The 22,125-nt window shown below is 46.0% G+C and overlaps 1 protein-coding gene across 3 annotated transcripts; it reads left to right on the forward strand.

Moving 5' to 3' along the window:
• The first annotated feature begins 2,358 nt into the window (after positions 1–2,358).
• Positions 2,359–20,099, forward strand: ERV3-1 (endogenous retrovirus group 3 member 1, envelope). Of its 3 annotated transcripts, XM_066279349.1 has the most exons (3): positions 2,359–2,438; positions 9,532–9,729; positions 17,505–20,099. In XM_066279349.1, exon 3 carries the CDS (start codon positions 17,727–17,729, stop codon positions 19,824–19,826), a length of 2,100 nt encoding a protein of 699 aa, XP_066135446.1. In that variant the 5' UTR covers positions 2,359–2,438; positions 9,532–9,729; positions 17,505–17,726; the 3' UTR covers positions 19,827–20,099. The 3 variants fall into 3 exon arrangements, with proteins under 3 accessions (XP_066135446.1, XP_066135445.1, XP_066135447.1); XM_066279348.1 differs by lacking the exon at positions 17,505–20,099 and having other exon boundaries at positions 9,532–12,236; XM_066279350.1 differs by lacking the exon at positions 17,505–20,099 and having other exon boundaries at positions 2,393–2,438; positions 9,581–12,236.
• Positions 20,100–22,125: the final 2,026 nt, after the last annotated feature.

Raw genomic sequence — 22,125 nt, forward strand, 5'->3', positions numbered from 1 at the left:
ATTTATAACTTGATGATTGTTGTTTTTATTTTATTTTATTTTATTTATTTTTAGCAAGAGAGAGAGAAACAGAGAGACAAACAGGTAGGAAAAGAGATGAGAAGCATCGATTCTTTGTTTCAGCATTTTAGTTGTTCATTGATTGCTTTCTCATATGTGCCTTGATGGGGTGGTGGTGGGGCTCCAGCGAAGTCAGTGACCCCTTGCTCAAGCCAGCAACCTTCGGGCTCAAGCCAGTGACCATGGGGTCATGTCTATGATCCCACACTCAAGCCACCAACCCTGTGCTCAAGTTGGTGCTCAAGGCAGATGAGCCCACGCTCAAACTGGTGACCTGAATTTTGAACCTGAGATCTCTGCATCCCAGGCCAACACTCTATCCACTGTGCCACTGCCTGGTCAGGCACAACTTGATGATTGTTTGATGGTGAGATCAATGAAATAAAATGCTTCATTAAAAATATTTTTTAAGTTAAATTTATTGAAGTGACACTAGTTAACAAAATCATACAAGTTTTAGAAGCACAATTCTATGACACATCACCTGTATACTGTACTGTGTGTCCACCGACTCTTCCAACCAAATCTCTGTCCACCACCAGTTATCCCCCTACACTCTCCTCCAATCCCCCTTTTGCTCCCCAGCAATCACCACACTTCCATCTGTGTCCATGAGAAAAAAATCAATCCCTCTACTCTCTTCAATCAGCTCCCATCCTTGTATGGTTGTCAGCCTGCTAAGTACTTATGAGTCTGTGTCAATTTTGTTTGTTCATTTTGTTCATTGGATTCCATATATGACTGAAATCATATAGTACTTGTCTTTCTCTGACTGGCTTATTTAACTTAGCATAATGCTCTCCAGGTCCACCCATACTGTTGCAAAAGGAAAGACTTCCTTCTTTTTTATGGCTGCATAGTATTTCATTGTGTAAATGTACCACAGCATTTTATTCACTAACCTACTGATGGGACACTAGGGCTGCTTCCAAGTCTTGGCTATTGTAAATAATGCTGCAATGAACATAGGGGTGTGTATACTCCTTCCAATAGTGTTTTGGGTTTCTGTGGGAAACAGGCTGCAAAAGACAGTTTAGGTTTTGGGGGGACAGAGGTGTCGGACTGGCAGTAAGGTGACAAGGTCCTTGCTGCCCATCCCCCTACCTCACTTGCCTGATTAAGGTGCTAAAAGCTAAACTCTTCCCCACAAACTCTGATTGTTTAAGTTGGTAAAGGCAATTTATATGCCCTTCCCCACACCTCCATGTTAGCGATGATGCTGACTGCTGACGGTTTCTACTTGTCCCAGCCCCCATGTCCCTAAAGAGACTGGAGGCAGTTTTCTTTTTACTCTTTGTTTTGTGAAGTTAAGATGTTATGCATGGTGGGGGTTTATCTGCATTTAGGATAATTCTTGGTTTATCTCAGAAATGTGACTTTGTATCTGAGCTCTCTTTGTTTTGCAAAATAATTTTGCTTTACATGATAAAAATAAAGCTTTTGGGAGTGCAGGCACTTCTGGTAAGTCATCAGCCACCAGAAGATCTCCCGATCCCATCCTTTTTCTTTCTGTGTTTATTTTCTAATCCTCTGCTGCTCCCACTCGAGACCCACAAAATTATGAGTCACGCTGGTTCATGACAGGTTTCTTTGAATGAATTCCTAGGAGTGAAATCGCTGGGTCATAATTTACTTCTATTTTAAAATTTTTGAGGTAACTCTATACTGCTTTCCACAGTGGCTGTATCAATCTGCATTCTACCCACAATGAATAAGGGTTCCCTTTTCTCCACAACCTTACCAAAACTGTTGATTCTTATTTTGTTCATGATAGCCACTCTGACAGCTGTGAGATGATACCACATTGTGGTTTTAATTTGCATTTCCTGATGATTAGTGACATTGAGAATCTTTTCTTATATCTATTGGCCATCTACATTTGCTCTTCGGAAGTGTCTATTCAGGTCCTTTGACCATTTTTTAATTGGATTGTTTTTTCGGTGTTGAGTTTTATAAGTTCTTTTTCTTATTGACTTTGAGAAAGAGAGAGAGAGAGAGAGAGAGAGAGAGAGAGAGAGCCAGGAAGGGAGAAAGAGAGGGGACATCTGAGAAGCATCAACTTGGAGTTGCTTCACTTCAGTTGTTTATTACCAGTAATTGTTTCTTATACGTGCCTTGACCAGGGAGCTAAAGCCAAACCAGTGACCCCTTGCTTAAGCCTGTTACCTTGGGTTGAACCCAGAGACCTTGGGCTTCAAGCCATCAACATTTGGCCTCAAGCCAGCGACTTTGGGAATCATTCTCATAATCCCATGCTCAAGTGGTGATCACGTGTTCAAACTGGTATACCTGTGCGCAAGCCAGTGACTGTGGGGTTTCAAACTGGGAGCCTCAGAGTTCCACGTTGAAACTCTATCCAGTGCACCACCACCAGTCAGGTGAGTTTTGTATGTTTTTTAATAAACTTTGGATATTAATTTTTCATCAGAGGTATTGGCAAATATACTCTTTTGTCTAGTGGGCTATATTTTCATTTATATGATTGTTTTCTTTGCTGTGCAAAAGCTTTTTAGTTTGATGTAGTATCATTTGTTTATTTTTTCTTTTGTTTCTCTTGCCCAAGGAGATATATCAGAAAAAATATTGCTATAAGAAATGTCCAAGATTTTACTATTTTTTCCCTAGGATTTTTATGATTTTGAGTTTAATATTTAAGTCTTTAATCCACTTTGAGTTTATTCTTGTATATGGTCTCAGAAGGTAGTCTAGTTTCATTTTTTTACACATATCTATTCAATTTTCCCTACATTATTCATTGAGTAGATAATCTTTAACTCTTGTATGTTTTTTCCTTTTTTGGGGCAAATATTAATTGAGTATAAAGGTGTGGGTTTATTTCTGGACTCTCTATTCTGTTCTATTCATCTGTAGGTCTGCTTCTATGAGTGTACCATGCTATTTTGATTACAATAGTCTTGTAGTATAGTTTAATATTAGGAAACACGATTCCTTGAAATTCGCCATATATCTTATGAGTATTTTCAGTCTTCTTTAAGATCTTTCAAATTAACATATAATTAAAATGTCCTAAGGGGATTACAGGGTGTCCTCAGGTTACAACACAGTTCTATTTTTATGACACCGATGTAAACTGAATTTTAGTGAGTCAAAACACACCCTGGTCTAAGTCATTTTTCCTATCCTAACATAGTTGTAAAATCATAATCTAGAATATAAAAGTAAGACACAGAAAAAAAAATATACTGTACTTTATACTGTAACTGTAGTAACTTTAAAAATGAGTATAAAAATTTTTTTTACCTTTATTCCTGTGGTTGGCTTGCACACTGGAAGGGCCATTGCAAGGTGAGAGAGAGTGACCTATTGAGAGGAGGAAGCTGGAGAGGCAGGAGAGCCTGCAGAAGGTGCTGGAGATACTGAGAGGGGAGAAACAGAAGTTCAGGAGAAAGAGCCTGAAAGAATCACTGATTCAGCTAGTTAAAGATGAACTGCATGCTATAGACCTCTAACTGGTCTCCTGGAGACCCTTGCAATAGTCCCAAGAAAAACAAGATCTTTAAATAGCTGGGACCAGTGGTCTGGAAACCCCTTCCCCCTTGCTGCCCCACTGAAACTCGCCCTCCCCACCTTGAGTCATGAAGTGCACATAGGACATCAGACAAAGGAATCACATGCCCCTTGCATGGACACTGTAAAAGGTATATAAGATGTAAGAAATCTAACCGGGGAGCTTGTGCTTTGGTGCCCTGGTCCCATGTGCTACACTGGCTACTAATAAATCCTTCTTCCTCTATTAAGTTGTCTGAGCATCTGTTATCCTCTGTCTGGTGCTGCTTCTTGCAACAGATTTCTCGTGCATTGGCTGAGAAGTGAGGAGGAATAGCGTCTGCATTTGGTAGACTTCAGGTTCCCCACTGGGGAGCCCCCCAAATGTCCTGCTGAGGAACCCGCTGAGTGCACACCAGGGATTACCCTGTGTGGATGCCTCACAGGATGGAAGGAGAACCCCCATCTGCTGGTCTCAGCGAGGATCAGACAATGGAAGAACGAGAAAACGAGGGTGCATCAGAGCCACTGTAAGGAAAACAGGGCAAGGGTAGCTAGCTAAAGTACTGCCCTATTGGGCATAAGGGAGGCCTGATCACCCTCCGGAAAGTGACTAATTGCCCTCCATAGGTTGAGTGGCACCTGATCTCTCTCCACGGGACAGGTTAGGTGGGTGAGACATTGTGTGAAAGAGAGTGCAGAGTGAACAAGATGGACACCGGGGAGAAGTTCTGACTCCTTCCCACAGGGCCAAAGCTAGTGTTGAGTCCTGAACCGTGATTTCGTAGTGTGCCTTGTATGGCTAAGAGGCAGAACTGCGTGCTGATGGTTACATCAGCCTTCCATAAGCTAAGAATGTTTGCTATCTCCACAAGGGGGAGTAGCCGGTGACAGACAAAGCGAATGGCATCCCCTCTAAGTTTTCCTTATTCTCCCAATTCCTTCTTGTGGTATGACTGATGTTTATCTTGGGAGGTTCACAGGGAAAACCTACTCTCCTGGCCATAATGATTAAGAATTTTAATAAAGAGTTCTCAGGGGATTATGGTCTTATCATGTCCCCAAGGAAATTGAGGACCTAGTGTGAACTAGAATGGCCCACTTTTGGGGTGGGGTGGCCAGCAGGAGGAAACTTGGACAGGTCCATTGTGCAGAAGGTGTGGCAGGTAAGTCACTAGAGGTCCAGGCCACCCTGACTAGTTTCCCTACATAGACACCTGGCTCATGCTGTTTACACCTTCTCCCTTGGCTTAGAGGTCGGGCTTCTATAGCGTTAGCAGCAAAGGCAGGGAAGTGTTCCACCAAACCTGGAGAGCTGCTGCCACTGCTGCTGCCAGAAATTTTAACACTTAGTGAGCCAGAAGAAACAAAAACTTGGGCTCCCCCACTGTACAAACTGGCAAGGCTTTACCCTTCCAACCTGGCTCCCCGTATACCCCAGAGACTGCTCCTTATTCAGGCTCATCTTTGCTGATCTATTAAGTCCCAAATAAGCTCGCCTGAGCCAGAGGTGCTTCTCACTGCCCTGCTGGAACCAGGTCCATGCTCTTCTCCCCTTGCTGGGAGGTTGCGCTCAAAGACAGTGCCCCGAATATAGATGCCCCTGAGAGAAGTGAGGAACACAGTGATAAACAAAGAGGAGCGCGTGGTGAAACGGGAGGTGCTGGTGTACCAACCTTTCACCAGCACCGATCTCCTAAATTGGAAGCACCACACTCCCTCTTATACAGAAAAGCCTCAGGCCTTAATAGATCTCATGCAATTCCTATTCCAGACCCACAATGCCACATGGGCAAATTGCTATCAGTTACTCCTCTCTCTGTTCAACATGGAGGATAGATGGCAAATAATACAGGTGGTGACTAAATGGCTAGAGGAGGATACCCCTGAGGCACACCAGAACCCCCAGGAATATGTGAAGGTCCAGATGCCAGGAGAAGATCCTAAGTGGGACGTGAATGTAGAGAAAGGCCTGAGACAGCTCAGGAGATACAGAGAGGATCTCCTCCAAGGCCTCTGGAAGGGAGGCCAGAAGGGCACTAATATCAACAAAGAGGTGGAGCCTTTGCAAAGGAAAAACAAAAGTCCAGGTAACTTTTATGAGAGGTTATGTGAAGCCTACCAACTCTATACTCCTTTTAATTGAGAAAGTCCAGAAAACCAGAGAATGGTTAATATGGCCCTTGTCAGCAGAGTGCAGGAGATATAAAAAGGAAGCTCCAGAAATTTGCCAGGATGAACATTTCCCAACTCCGGGAAGTAGCCAACAAGTTCTATGTCAACAGAGAGGTTGCAAGCAAGCAGGCAATGAGCGGCAAATGAAGAAGAAGGCTGAGCTCAGAGCTGCTGCCCTTCAGCACAGAGGCAAAGAAAAGCCTCAGAGATGCTGCCCTTCAGCCCAGAGGCAAAGAAAAGCCTCCCCCTATTATTTGAAAACAGAAAGAAAACAGGCACAGGGAAGACAGGACAGTCAGGCAGGACCCCCTTGTGGCATGATCAGTGTACCATCTGCCAGGGAACTTGTCCCTGGAAGAATGAATGTCCCATCTGGGACAAGGGGAAGCATGCTTGCCAGCCTTCCAAAGGGGGAGACACATTATTCAGTATAGCTGGGGAATCCTTCTTGGACTGAGCAACTGGACTCAGGTCCCCCGATGAGTGTATGGTCTGTACGATGGTAAGGAGCCAAGAAATGACTTCTTATTTGATACAGGGGCTGAGCACTCAGAGGTGACCCAGCTAGTAGTGCTGCTATCCACCCGTAGGATGGACATTGTAGGAGCCACAGGAAAACAGAACAGGCATTCTGCCTGCCTCATAAATGTACTATAGGAGGTCATAAGGTTATGCATCAGTTTCTGTACATGTGTGACTGTCCAGTGCCCTTGTTAGGGCGTGATCTACTAAGCAAACTAAGGACTACTATATAGTTTGCTGATGATGGTCAGCTAGACCTGCAAGTGCCAAAGCCTAGGCTTGTTCTAACTCTAGCTGTCCCCAGAGAGGGGAATGGAAGATTTTTGCGACTGAGCCTGGGAAGCCACTCAGTCAGAGGCTAACCCAGAAATGGCCCAGAGTAAAGGCTGAGGACAATCCTTCCAGGCTGGCAATAAATCAGGTGCCAGTATGGATAAAGTTAATGCCTTGGGCACTGCCTGTTAGCCAAGGACAATACCTAATTCCTAGAGAATCCTTCGAAGGAATCCAGGTGCATTTACAGGGGCTCAGGGAACATGACATTATTATCCAGCCCAGTCACCCTGGAATACTCCTTTCCTCCCCATCAGAAAACCAGGGACCAATGATGATTGGCCAGTAAGGACTTGGGAGTAGTAAGTGAGGCAGCACCAACAACTCTGCACTCAATAGTACCAAACCCTACACTCTCCTAAGTCTCGTCCCTGCCCAAGTCTCCTGGTTCACTTGCTTGGACTTGAGAGATACTTTCTTCAGTATAAGACTGACTCCTGAAAGCTGGGAACTGTTTGCCTTCCACTGGGAGGACCCAGCTATAGGAACAAAAGTACAGTACATGTGGAGTGGCTCCCACAAGGGTTCAAGAACTTCCCTGCCATCTCTGGGGAGGCCCTTGCTTGTGACCTCCAGTGCTTACCTGCACAGGACACTGGATGTGTCCACCTCCAGTTGTGGATGACCTGTTGCTAGGTCATGAGACTCTCCAAGAATGTGCTCAAAGAACCGATGAACTTTTATGCCATCTAGAGAAGAATAGATACAAGGTCTCAAAGAAGGAGGCCCAGATTTGCCAAAGGCAAGGAAAATACTTTAGATTCATTCTCCAGCAAAGGAAGAGCAGGCTAGGAGTGAAACTGAAACAGGTTATTTAAAACATCCCAGTCCCCACCATGGGGAGACAAGCTAGAGAGTTTCTGGGTACAGTAGGATTCTGTTGTTTGTGGATCCCCAACTTTTCAGTGCTGGCCAAACCCCTCTATGAAGTCACAGGGGTGGGGGAGAGAAAAGGAGCCCATGGTGTGGGGGCCGGAACAGGATGGTGCTTTTCAGACTCGTAAAAAAGAATTACAGTTTGCCCCAGGGCTAGATCTTCCTAACCTAGCAATCTTTTGTGCTGTACGTCTCGGAGAGGAACAATACAGCAGTGGGTCTATTAACCCAGGACTTGGGGTCACAGTCTAGACCAGTAGCTCACCTCTCCAAACAATTGGACAGAGTCGCTAAGGGCTGGCTACCATGCCTGAGAGCCTTAGCAGCCACAGCAATGTTGGCACAAGAGGCAGACAAATTGACTTTGGGACAAAACTTGAAGGTGTGGGTATCTCATGATGTAATACCTCTGATGAATGCAAAAGGGCATCATTGGCTCAAAAATACCCATCTCATCAAATACCAGAGCTTACTCTGTGAAAACCCAAGGCTGACAATAGAGGTGTGTACTACTTTAAACCCAGTGACACTGATCCCAGTGAAGGAGGGAAAGCAGCAGCACCACTGCTTAGAAATGCTTGACTCTGTGTTCTCCAGCTGCCCAGACCTGTTAGACCAACCCACAAGAGACCCCGGTTGGGAGGTGTATGTAGACAGAAGCATCTCTGTCAACTCACGAGGGGAAAGGCAAGCAGGATATGCAGTAGTGACTCTAACAGAGACTGTAGAGGTGCGGCCTCTACCCCAAGGCATTTCTGCTTAGAGGACAGAACTGATGCTCTGACTTGGGCCCTAGAGCTCAGTGAAGAAAAAAAAGCAACCATTTTTACCAACTCCAACTTCGGCTTTCTTACTCTGCAAGTCCGTGAGGCAAAATACAACGAAAGAGGGCTCCTGACAGCCAGGGGTAAGGACCTCAAATATCCAGGAGAAATTCTCCAGCTGCTGGAAAGAGTCTGGAATTCAAAATAAACAGCAGTAATGCACTGCTGAGAACAGAAGGGAGGAATGGTAGAAGCCCAGGAGAATGCTAGAGCGGACATGGAGGCAAAGAGGACTTCTACTCTCCCCTACCACAAGGCTACTATTACCATTCTCATCCCATGGGCCCCAGGTATTGTACCCAAGTATTCTAAGGGAGAAAAAAGGTGGATGGAAAGAAAAGGGTCACAAGAATTAAAGGATGGCTGGATGCAACTGCCAGATGGTAGAGTTGTCATCCCCCACCTATAGGTACCAGCAGTAGTCCACGCGTTACACACTGCCACTCATCTGGGATAAGAAAAGGTGGAAAAACTTCTAGAACGATATTTTTACATTCCTCTCCTAGCAAATTTAGCCAAAGGAGTCAGCTTGCGGTGCCCAACCTGCCACCAGAACAACGCCAAACAAGGCCCCTAATGCCTCCAGGTATCCAGTCTTACGGAACAGCCACCTTTGAGGATGTATAAGTGGACTTCACCGAGATGCCCTGAAGCCAAGGATACCAGTACTAGTTAGTGCTAGTGTAAACCTACTCAGGATGGGTAGAAGCCTATCCCACCGACAGAAAAGGTCAGAGAATAACAAGGCACTTCTCAGAGAAGTTATTCCAAGGTTTGGACTGCTATTTCCGATAGGCTCTGACAATGGCTCTGCTTTTGTGGCTAAGGTAGTACAAAAAATAGCACAAGCCTTAGGCATCACCTGGAAGCTTCACACGACATCTAGACCCCAGAGTTCAGGGAAGGTGGAATGCATGAATAGGACTCTAAATTTAGGGCTTAGCAAGTTATGTCAGGAGACAAGTCTTAAATAGATGCAAACTTTACCTTTAATTCTGTTCAAAATTCAGTGTACTCCATCCAAAACATTGGGTACTCACCTTATGAGATATTATACAATAGGCCTCCTTCAATATTATGCAGTTTGCCAGGGACCCCCCCCCCCCGAGAACTAGGCGAAACAGAATGACATAGGCATTTAAAGCTTTAGGCGAGGTAGCCTGTATCATATCCAAGTGGGTGTTGGATAGGGCTTCAATCAGTCTCTTTGCTCCTGTTCATCCTCTTTTCCCAGGTAACCAGGTGTGGGTCAAAGATTGGAACCCAGCTCTCCTCCATTCCAGGTGGAGAGGACCCTACACTGTGATCCTGACCACTCCAACAGCTGCCAAAGTAGAGGGAATTCCTGCCTGGGTTCACCACAGTTGACTGAAGCCAGCAGCTCTTGCAGAGACCCCTTTGTGGACAGCACAGACAGATCCCACCAAGTGCTGTAAGTTGACCCTGAGAAAGACAACATGCCCTGCTCCAGCCACAAACCAGAAGCTGGCTGGTCCGCGTATGACCGAAGCCTGAGGAACCTCATCATGGGACTCCTTATAATTGGACTCTGGGGAGGGAGGAGAACTAAGGCAGAAGACTGTGAACTATGTATCCATATCAAGAAGGAAGGTCAAAAAGTCACTACCACCTTGCTTTTCTATACCTTCTATGAATGCAAGGGAACTCACAAAGGAACATGTACCTATAATCAGATTCAATATTCAATATGTGACCCAGGACATGACCACCCTTATGTCTGTTATAACCCCAGAGACCCTCCTACTGAAGTAGTGTTTGAATTGAAGGTAGCGAAGGGAGGAGGAATTTGGGGGTGGAAGGATGGGCCAACCATTACTCAAACTAGGGTGAAAGGAAAGCCAGAAGAAGTCATGTTAAAGTTTGATGCATGTGCCGCTCTAAGTCATTTACGATGGGGGTGTAAGTCCCTAGCCTGGGAGAGAAGCTACAGTATAGAACACAAGTATATATGTGATCATCGCACCCCCTGTGGAATAAGCTGTCCCTATTGGTCATGTGTTCGATGGGGTACTTGGGAAAAGGACACCTCTAAAAAGAAAGATGTATATTTTAAGAGAGGGGTATCTCTGTCAAACTGTCCTACCAAGGAATGCAATCCCGTAGAGCTGATCATAACCAATCCCCTAAACCCCCGTTGGAAGGCCGGAGAAGTGCTATCACTTGGCATTGATGGGCGGGGGCTAGATCCCATTGTTCCAATCCGTATCACAGGTCAGGTACTGAACCACTCTGCTCAAGCCTTCCACATATATAAATCTTTTCATAAAGAAGCAACTGAACCCCTACCCCTACCACCACAATCAACTAAAAACTTATTTCTCAAGATGGCTGAAGGAATAGCTCATTCCTTAAATGTCACCTCCTGCTATGTATGTGGGGGAACTCTAATGGGGGACAAATGGCCATGGGAAGCCAAAGAATTGGTTCCCACTGAGGCTCTGCCAAATATAACAGCCCCCCGTGTCTCTGATGACAGCCAGTGGATTTTAAAACACACTATTGTAGGACAATACTGCTTGGCCAGAGGTGGAGGACATTTAACTGAATCAGTCGGGGATTTAACTTGCCTTGGCCAACGGTATTATAATGCCACCTCCCAACAAAGCGTGTGGTGGGGAAACCAGAAAGAGAAAAATCCGTTGGCTAGATTCCCAGAGTTAGCTGCAGCCTGGAAGGACCCTGGCAAGGCCCGAGACTGGATAGCACCGCGTGGACTTTACTGGATCTGTGGAAACAAGGCCTATATCCGCCTTCCCAGAAATTGGAAAGGAAGCTGTGTAATTGGTATGATAAAGCCATCTTTCTTCCTCTTGCCTCTGAAAACAGGGGAACTTCTTAGCTACCCGGCCTCACAGCCCTTACACAGGGTAAAAAGAGAACTCCAGACAGGAGACTGGAAAGATAATGAGTGGCCCCCAGAACGGATAATCCAACACTATGGTCCTGCCACCTGGGCACTGGATGGATCTTGGGGATACCGTACCCCCATTTCCATGTTGAACCGGATTATCAGACTGCAGGCAGTCTTTGAAGTCATTACCAATGAGACTGGGAGAGCCCTCACCCTCCTTGCACATCAACAGACTCAGATGAGAAACGCCATCTACCAAAACAGGTTAGCGTTAGACTATCTATTGGCAGCACAAGGAGGAGTGTGTGGGAAGTTCAATCTCACCAATTGTTGCCTGAAGATAGATGACCAGGGCCAGGTAGTTGAGGACCTTGTCACAAACATGACAAAACCGGCACATGTGCCCGTGCAAGTTTGGAATGGATGGGAGCCCAGTAGCCTTTTTGGGGGATGGTTCTCAGCCTTTGGTGGGTTTAAAACTTTGATAGGAGTAGTTTTACTCCTGCTGGGAATCTGCCTGGTAGGTTCGTGTGTGCTGCCTCTGTTAATAAACAGCTTAAGGAGCACAGTAGAAGCCAGAGTACAGCAACGCACTCCGGCCTATTACACTTTCCCCAGCACTACCAGGAAATCCTCCAAGTTCAGACCAGAAATGAGAGACTCCAGCATAAAAAGTAATTTTTAGAGTCTCCAAAGGGAAATGAGATGGGAGAAACCAGAAGAATGCAGGAGAAAGAGCCTGAAGGAGTGACTGACTCAGCCAGTTAGAGATCAACTGCATGCTATAGACCTCTAACTGGTCTCCTGGAGACCCTTGCAATAGTCACAAGAAAAACAAGATCTTTAAATAGCTGGGACCAGTGGTCTGGAAGCCCCTTTCCCCTTGCTGCCCCACCAAATCTTCTCCCCACCTTGAGTCATGAAGTGCACATAGGACCTCAGACAAAGGAATCACACGCCCCTTGCATGGACACTGTAAAAGGTATATAAGATGTAAGAAATCTAACCGGGGAGCTTGTGCTTTGGTGCCCTGGTCCCATGTGCTACACTGGCTACTAATAAATCCTTCTTCCTCTATTAAGTTGTCTGAGCATCTGTTATCCTCTGTCTGGTGCTGCTTCTTGCAACAGATTTCTCATGCATTGGCCGAGAAGTGAGGAGGAATAGCGTCTGCGTTTGGCAGACTTCAGGTTCCCCACTGGGGAGCCTTCCAACTGTCCTGCTGAATGCACCCGCTGAGTGCACACCAGGGATTACCCTGTGTGGACGCCCCACAGGATGGAGGGGAATCCCCATCTGCTGGTCCCAGCAAGGATCAGATAATGGAGGAACGAGAAAACAAGGGTGCATCAGAGCCACAGTAAGGAAAACAGGGCAAGTGTAGCTAGCTGAAGTACTGCCCTATTGGACATAAGGGAGGCCTAAACACCCTCCGGAAAGTGACTAATTGCCCTCCATAGGTTGAGTGGCACCTGATCTCTCTCCACGGGACAGGTTAGGTGGGTGAGACATTGTGTGAAAGAGAGTGCGGAGTGAACAAGATGGACACCAGGGAGAAATTCTGACTCCTTTCTACAGGGCCAAAGCTAGTATTGGGTCCCAAACCGTGATTTCGTACTGTGCCCTGTATGGCTAAGAGGCAGAACTGCGTGCTGATGTTTACATCAGCCTTCCATAAGCTAAGAATGTTTGCTATCTCCACAAGGGGGAGTAGCCAGTGACAGACAAAGCGAATGGCATCCCCTCTAAGTTTTCCTTATCCTCCCCAATTCCTTCTTGTGGTGTGACTGATGTTTGTCTTGGGAGGTTCACAGGGAAAACCTACTCTCCTGGCCATAATGATTAAGAATTTTAATAAAGAGTTCTCAGGGGATTATGATCTTACCATGTCCCCAAGGAAATTGAGGTCCTCGTGTGAACTAGAATGGCCCACTTTTGGGGTGGGGTGGCCAGCATGGGGAAACTTGGACAGGTCCATTTTGCAGAAGGTGTGGCAGGTAAGTCACTAGAGGTCCAGGCCACCCTGACTGGTTTCCCTACTTAGACACCTGGCTCATGCTGTTTACACCTTCTCCCTTGGCTTAGAGGTCGGGCTTCTATAGCATTAGCAGCAAAGGCAGGGAAGTGTTCCACCAAACCTGGAGAGCTGCTGCCACTGCTGCTGCCAGAAATTTTAACACTTAGTGAGCCAGAAGAAACAAAAACTTGGGCTCCCCCACTGTACATACTGGCAAGGCTTTACCCTTCCAACCTGGCTCCCTGTATACCCCAGAGACTGCTCCTTATTCAGGCTCATCTTTGCTGATCTATTAAGTCCCAAATAAGCTCGCCTGAGCCAGAGGTGCTTCTCACTGCCCTGCTGGAACCAGGTCCATGCTCTTCTCCCCTTGCTGGGAGGTTGCGCTCAAAGACAGTGCCCCGAATATAGATGCCCCTGAGAGAAGTGAGGAACACAGTGATAAACAAAGAGGAGCGCGTGGTGAAACGGAAGGTGCTGGTGTACCAACCTTTCACCAGCACCGATCTCCTAAATTGGAAGCACCACACTCCCTCTTATACAGAAAAGCCTCAGGCCTTATTAGATCTCATGCAATTCCTATTCCAGACCCACAATGCCACATGGGCAAATTGCCATCAATTGCTCCTCTCTCTGTTCAACATGGAGGATAGATTGCAAATAATACAGGTGGTGACTAAATGGCTAGAGGAGGATACCCCTGAGGCATACCAGAACCCCCAGGAATATGTGAGGGTCCAGATGCCAGGAGAAGATCCTAAATGGGGCCTGAATGTAGAGAAAGGCCTGAGACAGCTCAGGAGATACAGAGAGGATCTCCTCCAAGGCCTCTGGAAGGGAGGCCAGAAGGGCACTAATATCAACAAAGAGGTGGAGCCTTTGCAAAGGAAGGACAAAAGTCCAGGTAACTTTTATGAGAGGTTATGTGAATCCTACCAACTCTATACTCCTTTTAATTGAGAAAGTCCAGAAACCAGAGAATGGTTAATATGGCCCTTGTCAGCAGAGTGCAGGAGATATAAAAAGGAAGCTCCAGAAATTAGAAGGTTTTGCCAGGATGAACATTTCCCAACTCCGGGAAGTAGCCAACAAGGTCTATGTCAACAGAGAGGTTGCAAGCAAGCAGGAGGATGAGCGGCAAATGAAGAAGAAGGCTGAGCTCAGAGCTGCTGCCCTTCAGCACAGAGGCAAAGAAAAGCCTCAGAGATGCTGCCCTTCAGCCCAGAAGCAAAGAAAAGCCACACCCTATTATTTGAAAACAGAAAGAAAACAGGCACAGGGAAGACAGGACAGTCAGGCAGGACCCTCTTGTGGCATGATCAGTGTATCATCTGCCAGGGAACTTGTCCCTGGAAGAATGAATGTCTCCTCTGGGACAAGGGGAAGCATGCTTGCCAGCCTTCCAAAGGGGGAGACACACTGTTCAGCATAGCTGGGGAATCCCTCTTGGACTGAGCAACTGGACTCAGGGACCTCCAATGAGTCTCTGGTCTGTAAGATGGTAAGGAGCCAACAAGTGGAATTCCTATTTGATACAGGGGCTGAGCTCTCAGAGGTGACCTGGCTAGTAATGCTGCTATCCACCCGTAGGATGGACATTGTAGGAGCCACAGGAAAACAGAACAGGCATTCTGCCTGCCTCATAAATGTACTATAGGGGGTCATAAGGTCATGCATCAGTTTCTGTACATGTGTGACTGTCCAGTTCCCTCTTTAAGGCGTGATCTGCTAAGCAAACTAAGGACTACTATATATTTTGCTGATGATGGTCAGCTAGACTTGCAAGTGCCAAAGCCTAGGCTTGTTCTAACTCTAACTGTCCTCAGAGAGGGGAATGGAAGATTTTTGTTACTGAGCTTGGGAAGCCACTCAGTCAGAGGCTAACCCAGAAATGGCCCAGAGTAAAGGCTGAGGACAATCCTTCCAGGCTGGCAATAAATCAGGTGCCAGTATGGATAAAGTTAAAGCCTGGGGCACTGCCTGTTAGCCAAGGACAATACTGATTCCTAGAGAATTCTTGGAAGGAATCCAGGTGCATTTACAGGGGCTCAAGGAACATGGCATTATTATCCAGCCCAGTCACCCTGGAATACTTCTTTCCTCCCCATCAGAAAACCAGGGACCAATGATGATCGGCCAGTAAAGGACTTGAGAGTAGTAAGTGAGGCAGCACCAACAATTCTGCACCCAACAGTACCAAACCCCTACACTCTCCTAAGTCTCGTCCCTGTCCAAGTGTTCTGGTTCACTAGCTCTTTTTTCTTCACTGAGCTCTAGGGCTCAAGTCAGAGCATCAGTTATGTTCTCTAAGCAGAAATGCCTTGGGGTAGAGGCCGCACCTCTACAGTCTCTGTTAGAGTCACTACTGCATATCCTGCTTGCCTTTCCCCTCGTAAGTTGTCAGAGATGCTTCTATCTACATACAGCTCTCAACCGGGGTCTCTTATGGGTTGTTCTAACAGGTCTGGCCAGCTGGAGAACACAGAGTCAAGCATTTCTAAGCAGTGGTGCTGCTGCTTTCCCTCCATCACTGGGAGCAGTGTTGCTGGGTTTAAAGTAGTACACACCTCTATTGTCAGCCTTGGGTTTTCACAGAGTAAGCTCTGGTATTTGTTGAGATGTGCATTTGTGAGCCAATGATGCCCTTTTGCATTCATCAGAGTTACTACATCATGAGGTACCCACACCTTCAAATTTTGTCCTAAAGTCAATTTGTCTGCCTCTTGTGCCAACATTGCTGTGGCTGCTAAGGCTCTCAGGCATGGTAGCCAGCCCTTAGCGACTCTGTCCAATTGTTTGGAGAGGTGAGCTACTGGTCTAGACTGTGTCCTCAATTCCTGGGTTAATACACCCACTGCTGTATTGTTCCTCTCCGAGATGTACAGCACAAAAGATTGCTAGGTTAGGAAGATCTAGCACTGGGGCAAATTGTAATTCCTTTTTACGAGTCTGAAAAGCACCATCCTGTTCCAGCCCCCACACCATGGGCTCCTTTTCTCTCCCCCACCCCTGTGACTTCATAGAGGGGTTTGGTCAGCAAAAAGTTGGGGATCCACAAACAACAAGTTAGAGAGCTTCAGGGTGCAGTAGGATTCTGCCTTTCTTACTATGCAAGTCCGTGAGGCAAAATACAAGGAAAGATGGCTCTTGACAGCAAGGGGCAAGGACCTCAAATATCCAGGAGAAATTCTCCAGCTGCTGGTAGCAGTCTGAAATCCAAATAAACAGCAGTAATGCACTGCTGAGAACAGAAGGGAGGAATGGTAGAAGCCCAGGAGAATGCTAGAGCGGACATGGAGGCAAAGAGGACTTCTACTCTCCCCTACCACAAGGCTACTATTACCATTCTCATCCCATGGGCCCCAAGTATTGTACCCAAATATTCTGAGGGAGAAAAAAGGTGGATGGAAAGAAAAGGTTACAAGAATTAAAGGACGGCTGAATGCAACTGCCAGATGGTAGAGTTGTCATTCCCCACCTATAGGGACCAGCAGTAGTTCAGGCTTTACACAATGCCACTCATCTGGGGAAAAGAAAAGACAGAAAAACTTCTAGAATGATATTTTTACATTCCTCTCCTAACAACTTTTGCCAAAGGAGTCAGCTTGCTGTGCCCAACCTGCCATCAGAACAACGCCAAACAAGGCCCCTCAATGCCTCCAGGTATCCAGTCTTACGGAACAGCCACCTTTGAGGATGTATAAGTGGACTTCACTGAGATGCCCTGAAGCCAAGGATACCAGTACTAGTTAGTGCTAGTGTGAACCTACTCAGGATGGGTAGAAGCCTACCCCACCGACTGAAAAGGTCAGAGAATAACAAAGCACTTCTCAGAGAAGTTATTCCAAAATTTGGACTGCTATTTCCGATAGTCTCTGACAATGGCCCTGCTTTTGTGGCTAAGGTAGTACAAGAAATGGCACTAGCTTTAGGCATCACCTGGAAGCTTCACACAACATCTAGACCCCAGAGTTCAGGGAAGGTGGAATACATGAATAGGACTCTAAAGTTAGGGTTTAGCAAGTTATGTCAGGAGACAAGTCTTAAATGGGTGCAAGCTTTACCTTTAATTCTGTTCAAAATTCAGTGTACCCCATTCAAGAACACTGGATACTCACCTTATGAGATATTATACAATAGGTCTCCTTCAATATTATGCAGTTTTCCAGGGCCCCTCCCCCACCCCCCCAAAGAACTAGGCAAAACAGAACTACATAGGCATTTAAAGCTTTAGGCGAGGTAGCCTGTATCATATCCAAGTGGGTGTTGGATAGGGCTTCAATCAGTCTCTTTGCTCCTGTTCATCTTCTTTTCCCAGGTAACCAGGTGTGGGTCAAAGATTGGAACCCAGCTCTCCTCCATTCCAGGTGGAGAGGACCCTACACTGTGATCCTGAGCACTCAACAGCTGCCAAAGTAGAGGGAATTCCTGCCTGGGTTCACCACAGTCGACTGAAGCCAGCAGCTCTTGCAGAGACCCCTTTGTGGACAGCACAGACAGATCCCACCAAGTGCTGTAAGTTGACCCTGAGAAAGGAAACATGCCCTGCTCCAGCCACAAACCAGAAGCTGGCTGGTCCGCGTATGACCGAAGCCTGAGGAACCTCATCATGGGACTCCTTATAATTGGACTCTGGGGAGGGAGGAGAACTAAGGCAGAAGACTGTGAACTATGTATCCATATCAAGAAGGAAGGTCAAAAAGTCACTACCACCTTGCTTTTCTATAGCTTCTATGAATGCAAGGGAACTCACAAAGGAACCTGTACCTATAATCAGATTCAATATTCAATATGTGACCCAGGACATGACCACCCTTATATCTGTTATAACCCCAGAGACCCTCCTACTGAAGTAGTGTTTGAATTAAAGGTAACAAAGGGAGGAGGAAGTTGGGGATGGAAGGATGGGCTAACTATTGCTCAAACGAGGGTGAAAGGAAAGCCAGAACAAGTGATCTTAAGGTTTGATGCATGTGCCGCTCTAAGTCATTCACGATGGGGGTGTGGGTCCCTAGCCTGGGAGAGAAGCTACAGTATAGAACACAAGTATATATGTCGTGTTGGCTCCTACTGTGAAGTAAGCTGTCCCTATTGGTCATGTGTTCAATGGAGTACTTGGGAAAAGAACACCTCTAAAAAGAAAGATGTATATTTTAAGAGAGGGATATCTCTGTCAAACTGCACCACCAAGGGGTGCAATCCCTTAGAGCTGATCATAACCAATCCCCTAAACCCCCGTTGGAAGGCCGGAGAAGTGCTATCACTTGGCATTGATGGGAAGGGACGAGATCCCATCGCTCCAATCGTTATCAGAGGTCAGGTACTGAACTACCCTGCTCAAGCCTTCCACATATATAAGTCTTTTTATAAGGAAGCAACTGAACCCCTACCCCTACCACCACAATCAACTAAAAACTTATTTCTCAAGATGGCTGAAGGAATAGCTCATTCCTTAAATGTCACCTCCTGCTATGTATGTGGGGGAACTCTAATGGGGGACAAATGGCCATGGGAAGCCAAAGAATTGGTTCCCACTGAGGCTCTGCCAAATATAACAGCCCCCCGTGTCTCTGATGACAGCCAGTGGATTTTAAAACACACTATTGTAGGACAATACTGCTTGGCCAGAGGTGGAGGACATTTAACTGAATCAGTCGGGGATTTAACTTGCCTTGGCCAACGGTATTATAATGCCACCTCCCAACAAAGCATGTGGTGGGGAAACCAGACAGAGAAAAATCCGTTGGCTAGATTCCCAGAGTTAGCTGCAGCCTGGAAGGACCCTGGCAAGGCCCGAGACTGGATAGCACCGCGTGGACTTTACTGGATCTGTGGAAACAAGGCCTATATCCGCCTTCCCAGAAATTGGAAAGGAAGCTGTGTAATTGGTATGATAAAGCCATCTTTCTTCCTCTTGCCTCTGAAAACAGGGGAACTTCTTAGCTACCCGGCCTCACAGCCCTTACACAGGGTAAAAAGAGAACTCCAGACAGGAGACTGGAAAGATAATGAGTGGCCCCCAGAACGGGTAATCCAACACTATGGTCCTGCCACCTGGGCACTGCATGGATCTTGGGGATACTGTACCCCCATTTCCATGTTGAACCGGATTATCAGACTGCAGGCAGTCTTTGAAGTCATTACCAATGAGACTGGGAGAGCCCTCACCCTCCTTGCACATCAACAGACTCAGATGAGAAACGCCATCTACCAAAACAGGTTAGCGTTAGACTATCTATTGGCAGCACAAGGAGGAGTGTGTGGGAAGTTCAATCTCACCAATTGTTGCCTGAAGATAGATGACCAGGGCCAGGTAGTTGAGGACCTTGTCACAAACATGACAAAACCGGCACATGTGCCCGTGCAAGTTTGGAATGGATGGGAGCCCAGTAGCCTTTTTGGGGGATGGTTCTCAGCCTTTGGTGGGTTTAAAACTTTGATAGGAGTAGTTTTACTCCTGCTGGGAATCTGCCTGGTAGGTTCGTGTGTGCTGCCTCTGTTAATAAACAGCTTAAGGAGCACAGTAGAAGCCAGAGTACAGCAACGCACTCCGGCCTATTACACTTTCCCCAGCACTACCAGGAAATCCTCCAAGTTCAGACCAGAAATGAGAGACTCCAGCATAAAAAGTAATTTTTAGAGTCTCCAAAGGGAAATGAGATGGGAGAAACCAGAAGAATGCAGGAGAAAGAGCCTGAAGGAGTGACTGACTCAGCCAGTTAGAGATGAACTGCATGCTATAGACCTCTAACTGGTCTCCTGGAGACCCTTGCAATAGTCACAAGAAAAACAAGATCTTTAAATAGCTGGGACCAGTGGTCTGGAAACACCTCCCCCCTTGCTGCTCCACTGAAACTCGTCCTCCCCACCTTGAGCCACAAAGTGCACATTGGACCTCAGACAAAGGAATCACACGCCCCTTGCATGCACACTGTGAAAGGTATATAAGATGTAAGAAATCTAACTGAGGAGCTTGTGCTTTGGTGCCCTAGTCCCAATTGCTACACTGGCTACTAATAAATTTTTTTTCCTCTATTACGTTGTCTGAGCATTTATTATCCTCCATTGGGTGTTACTTCTTGCAACAATACTGAGTCAGGTGAATCAGGATTGCCTATGGAACATGCTAGAGATGGTGAAGATGATTCTACCTGTACTACAGGTCTTTCATCTTGAGAAGCAGCTGATGTAGAGGGCGCAGGATCTGTTACAGATCTCTCTACCTCCTTAAAGAATTGTTGCAGGCTGGAAGATTGATTACTTTTTTTCCCCAAAATCTGCCTATAGCATTGCAAGGCATGCATAACAGCTCAGTAGACCTTACTGAATCTGTCATCACTGGGGCCCTCAGCCTGAAATTTTGCCAACCCATCCTGTACCATAGAAAAACCTTCTGACAAACCCTTGGTAGTAAATCTCTTAGGTGCTGGGGTTTCTTCCTCTTTAAGCATCTGCTTCTCCAGGTGAATCAGATTCTTAGCAGACAACTACACTCCATGTGATGCTTGTAGCTCTGTGACATCCATTGTGATGGCTTTCCTCTTCTTTGAAGCACTACCACCTGAAGACTGAGTTTTGTTAAGGAGCCATGATAAAGGCCAAAAATTTGTCAAACAAAGCCACACAAATGAAGCAGCTGCACTTTTAACAGTCCAAAATGGTGTAGGTAAGTATACAGGGGGATGCCAACTGCCTCATTCATATGCTGTGTTACTGCATATTCTTCTGCCACATACAATCAAACTAGTTTGCCTACATAATCTGTAAGTATGACACTAATGGCATAAGACGAAACACTCACATCTCAATTTTTAAAAATTTTTATGGGAGTGAGAGTCATAAACACAAAACGTTGTATGTCGAGACTTTCATAACCTGAGGAGCCCCGTATTTCACTCAGTAGTTTAACATGGGTAAAATAACGATCTGTTAGTGTATGTTCGGTATGAATATTAGATGTTCTTTTCTTCATGTTGGATCCTGTTCAGGAAAGCTATCAGCTCTTCTAGAAAACCCTGAGATTTTGGGCTTTATATCATGATTCAGTTGATCCACATAGAAAGGAGTGAAGTAATAAAGGTACTTGGAATTGTTACTTAAATTTTTATTTATTTATTTTTATTTATTAATTTTAGAGAGAGGTGAGAGAGATAGAAAAGCAGGAGGGAGGGAGGGGTGGGAAGCATCAATTCACAGTTGCTTCTCATATATGCCTTCACCAGGCAAGTTGGGGTGTCAAACCGGTGACCTCAGCATTCCAGGTCAACACCCAATCTACTGCACCACCACAGTTCAGGCTTTACTTACAAATCGTCAAAAAATTATTTTTATCATGTTGTTTCCTAATTACATATTTTTGAACACAGTGTCACTTTTTAAAATTTAGCATTTATGTAAATGCTAAATTTTATGACTCAGCTATATCTAAAAAACGTTTACTTGTCTTAGAGATGGTTTCTAAAAAGGACTTTGAAAATGGAAGACTTCCACTTCCTCTAAGGTTGACATAGGAAAATTACTTCCTCACCATTTATTCTCTGGTTAAGAGTTTTATCATGTGTTTTCTTTCTTTCTTTCTTTCTTTCTTTCTTTCTTTCTTTCTTTCTTTCTTTCTTTCTTTCTTTCTTTCTTTTTTTTTGGTATTTTTCTGAAGCTGGAAACAGGGAGGCAGTCAGACAGACTCTCACATGAGCCCAACCGGGATCCACCCGGTATGCCCACCAGGGGGCGATGCTCTGCCCCTCCGGGGCGTCGCTCTGTTGCGACCAGAGCCACTCTAGCGCCTGAGGCAGAGGCCATGGAACCATCCCCAGTACCCGGGCCATCTTTGCTCCAATGGAGCCTTGGCTGCGGGAGGGGAAGAGAGAGACAGAGAGGAAGGAGAGGGGAAGGGGTGGAGAAGCAGATGGGGGCTTCTCCTGTGTGCCCTGGCCAGGAAT

This window comes from Saccopteryx bilineata, chromosome 5 (assembly GCF_036850765.1).
Source record: "Saccopteryx bilineata isolate mSacBil1 chromosome 5, mSacBil1_pri_phased_curated, whole genome shotgun sequence".
NCBI lineage: Eukaryota > Metazoa > Chordata > Mammalia > Chiroptera > Emballonuridae > Saccopteryx > Saccopteryx bilineata.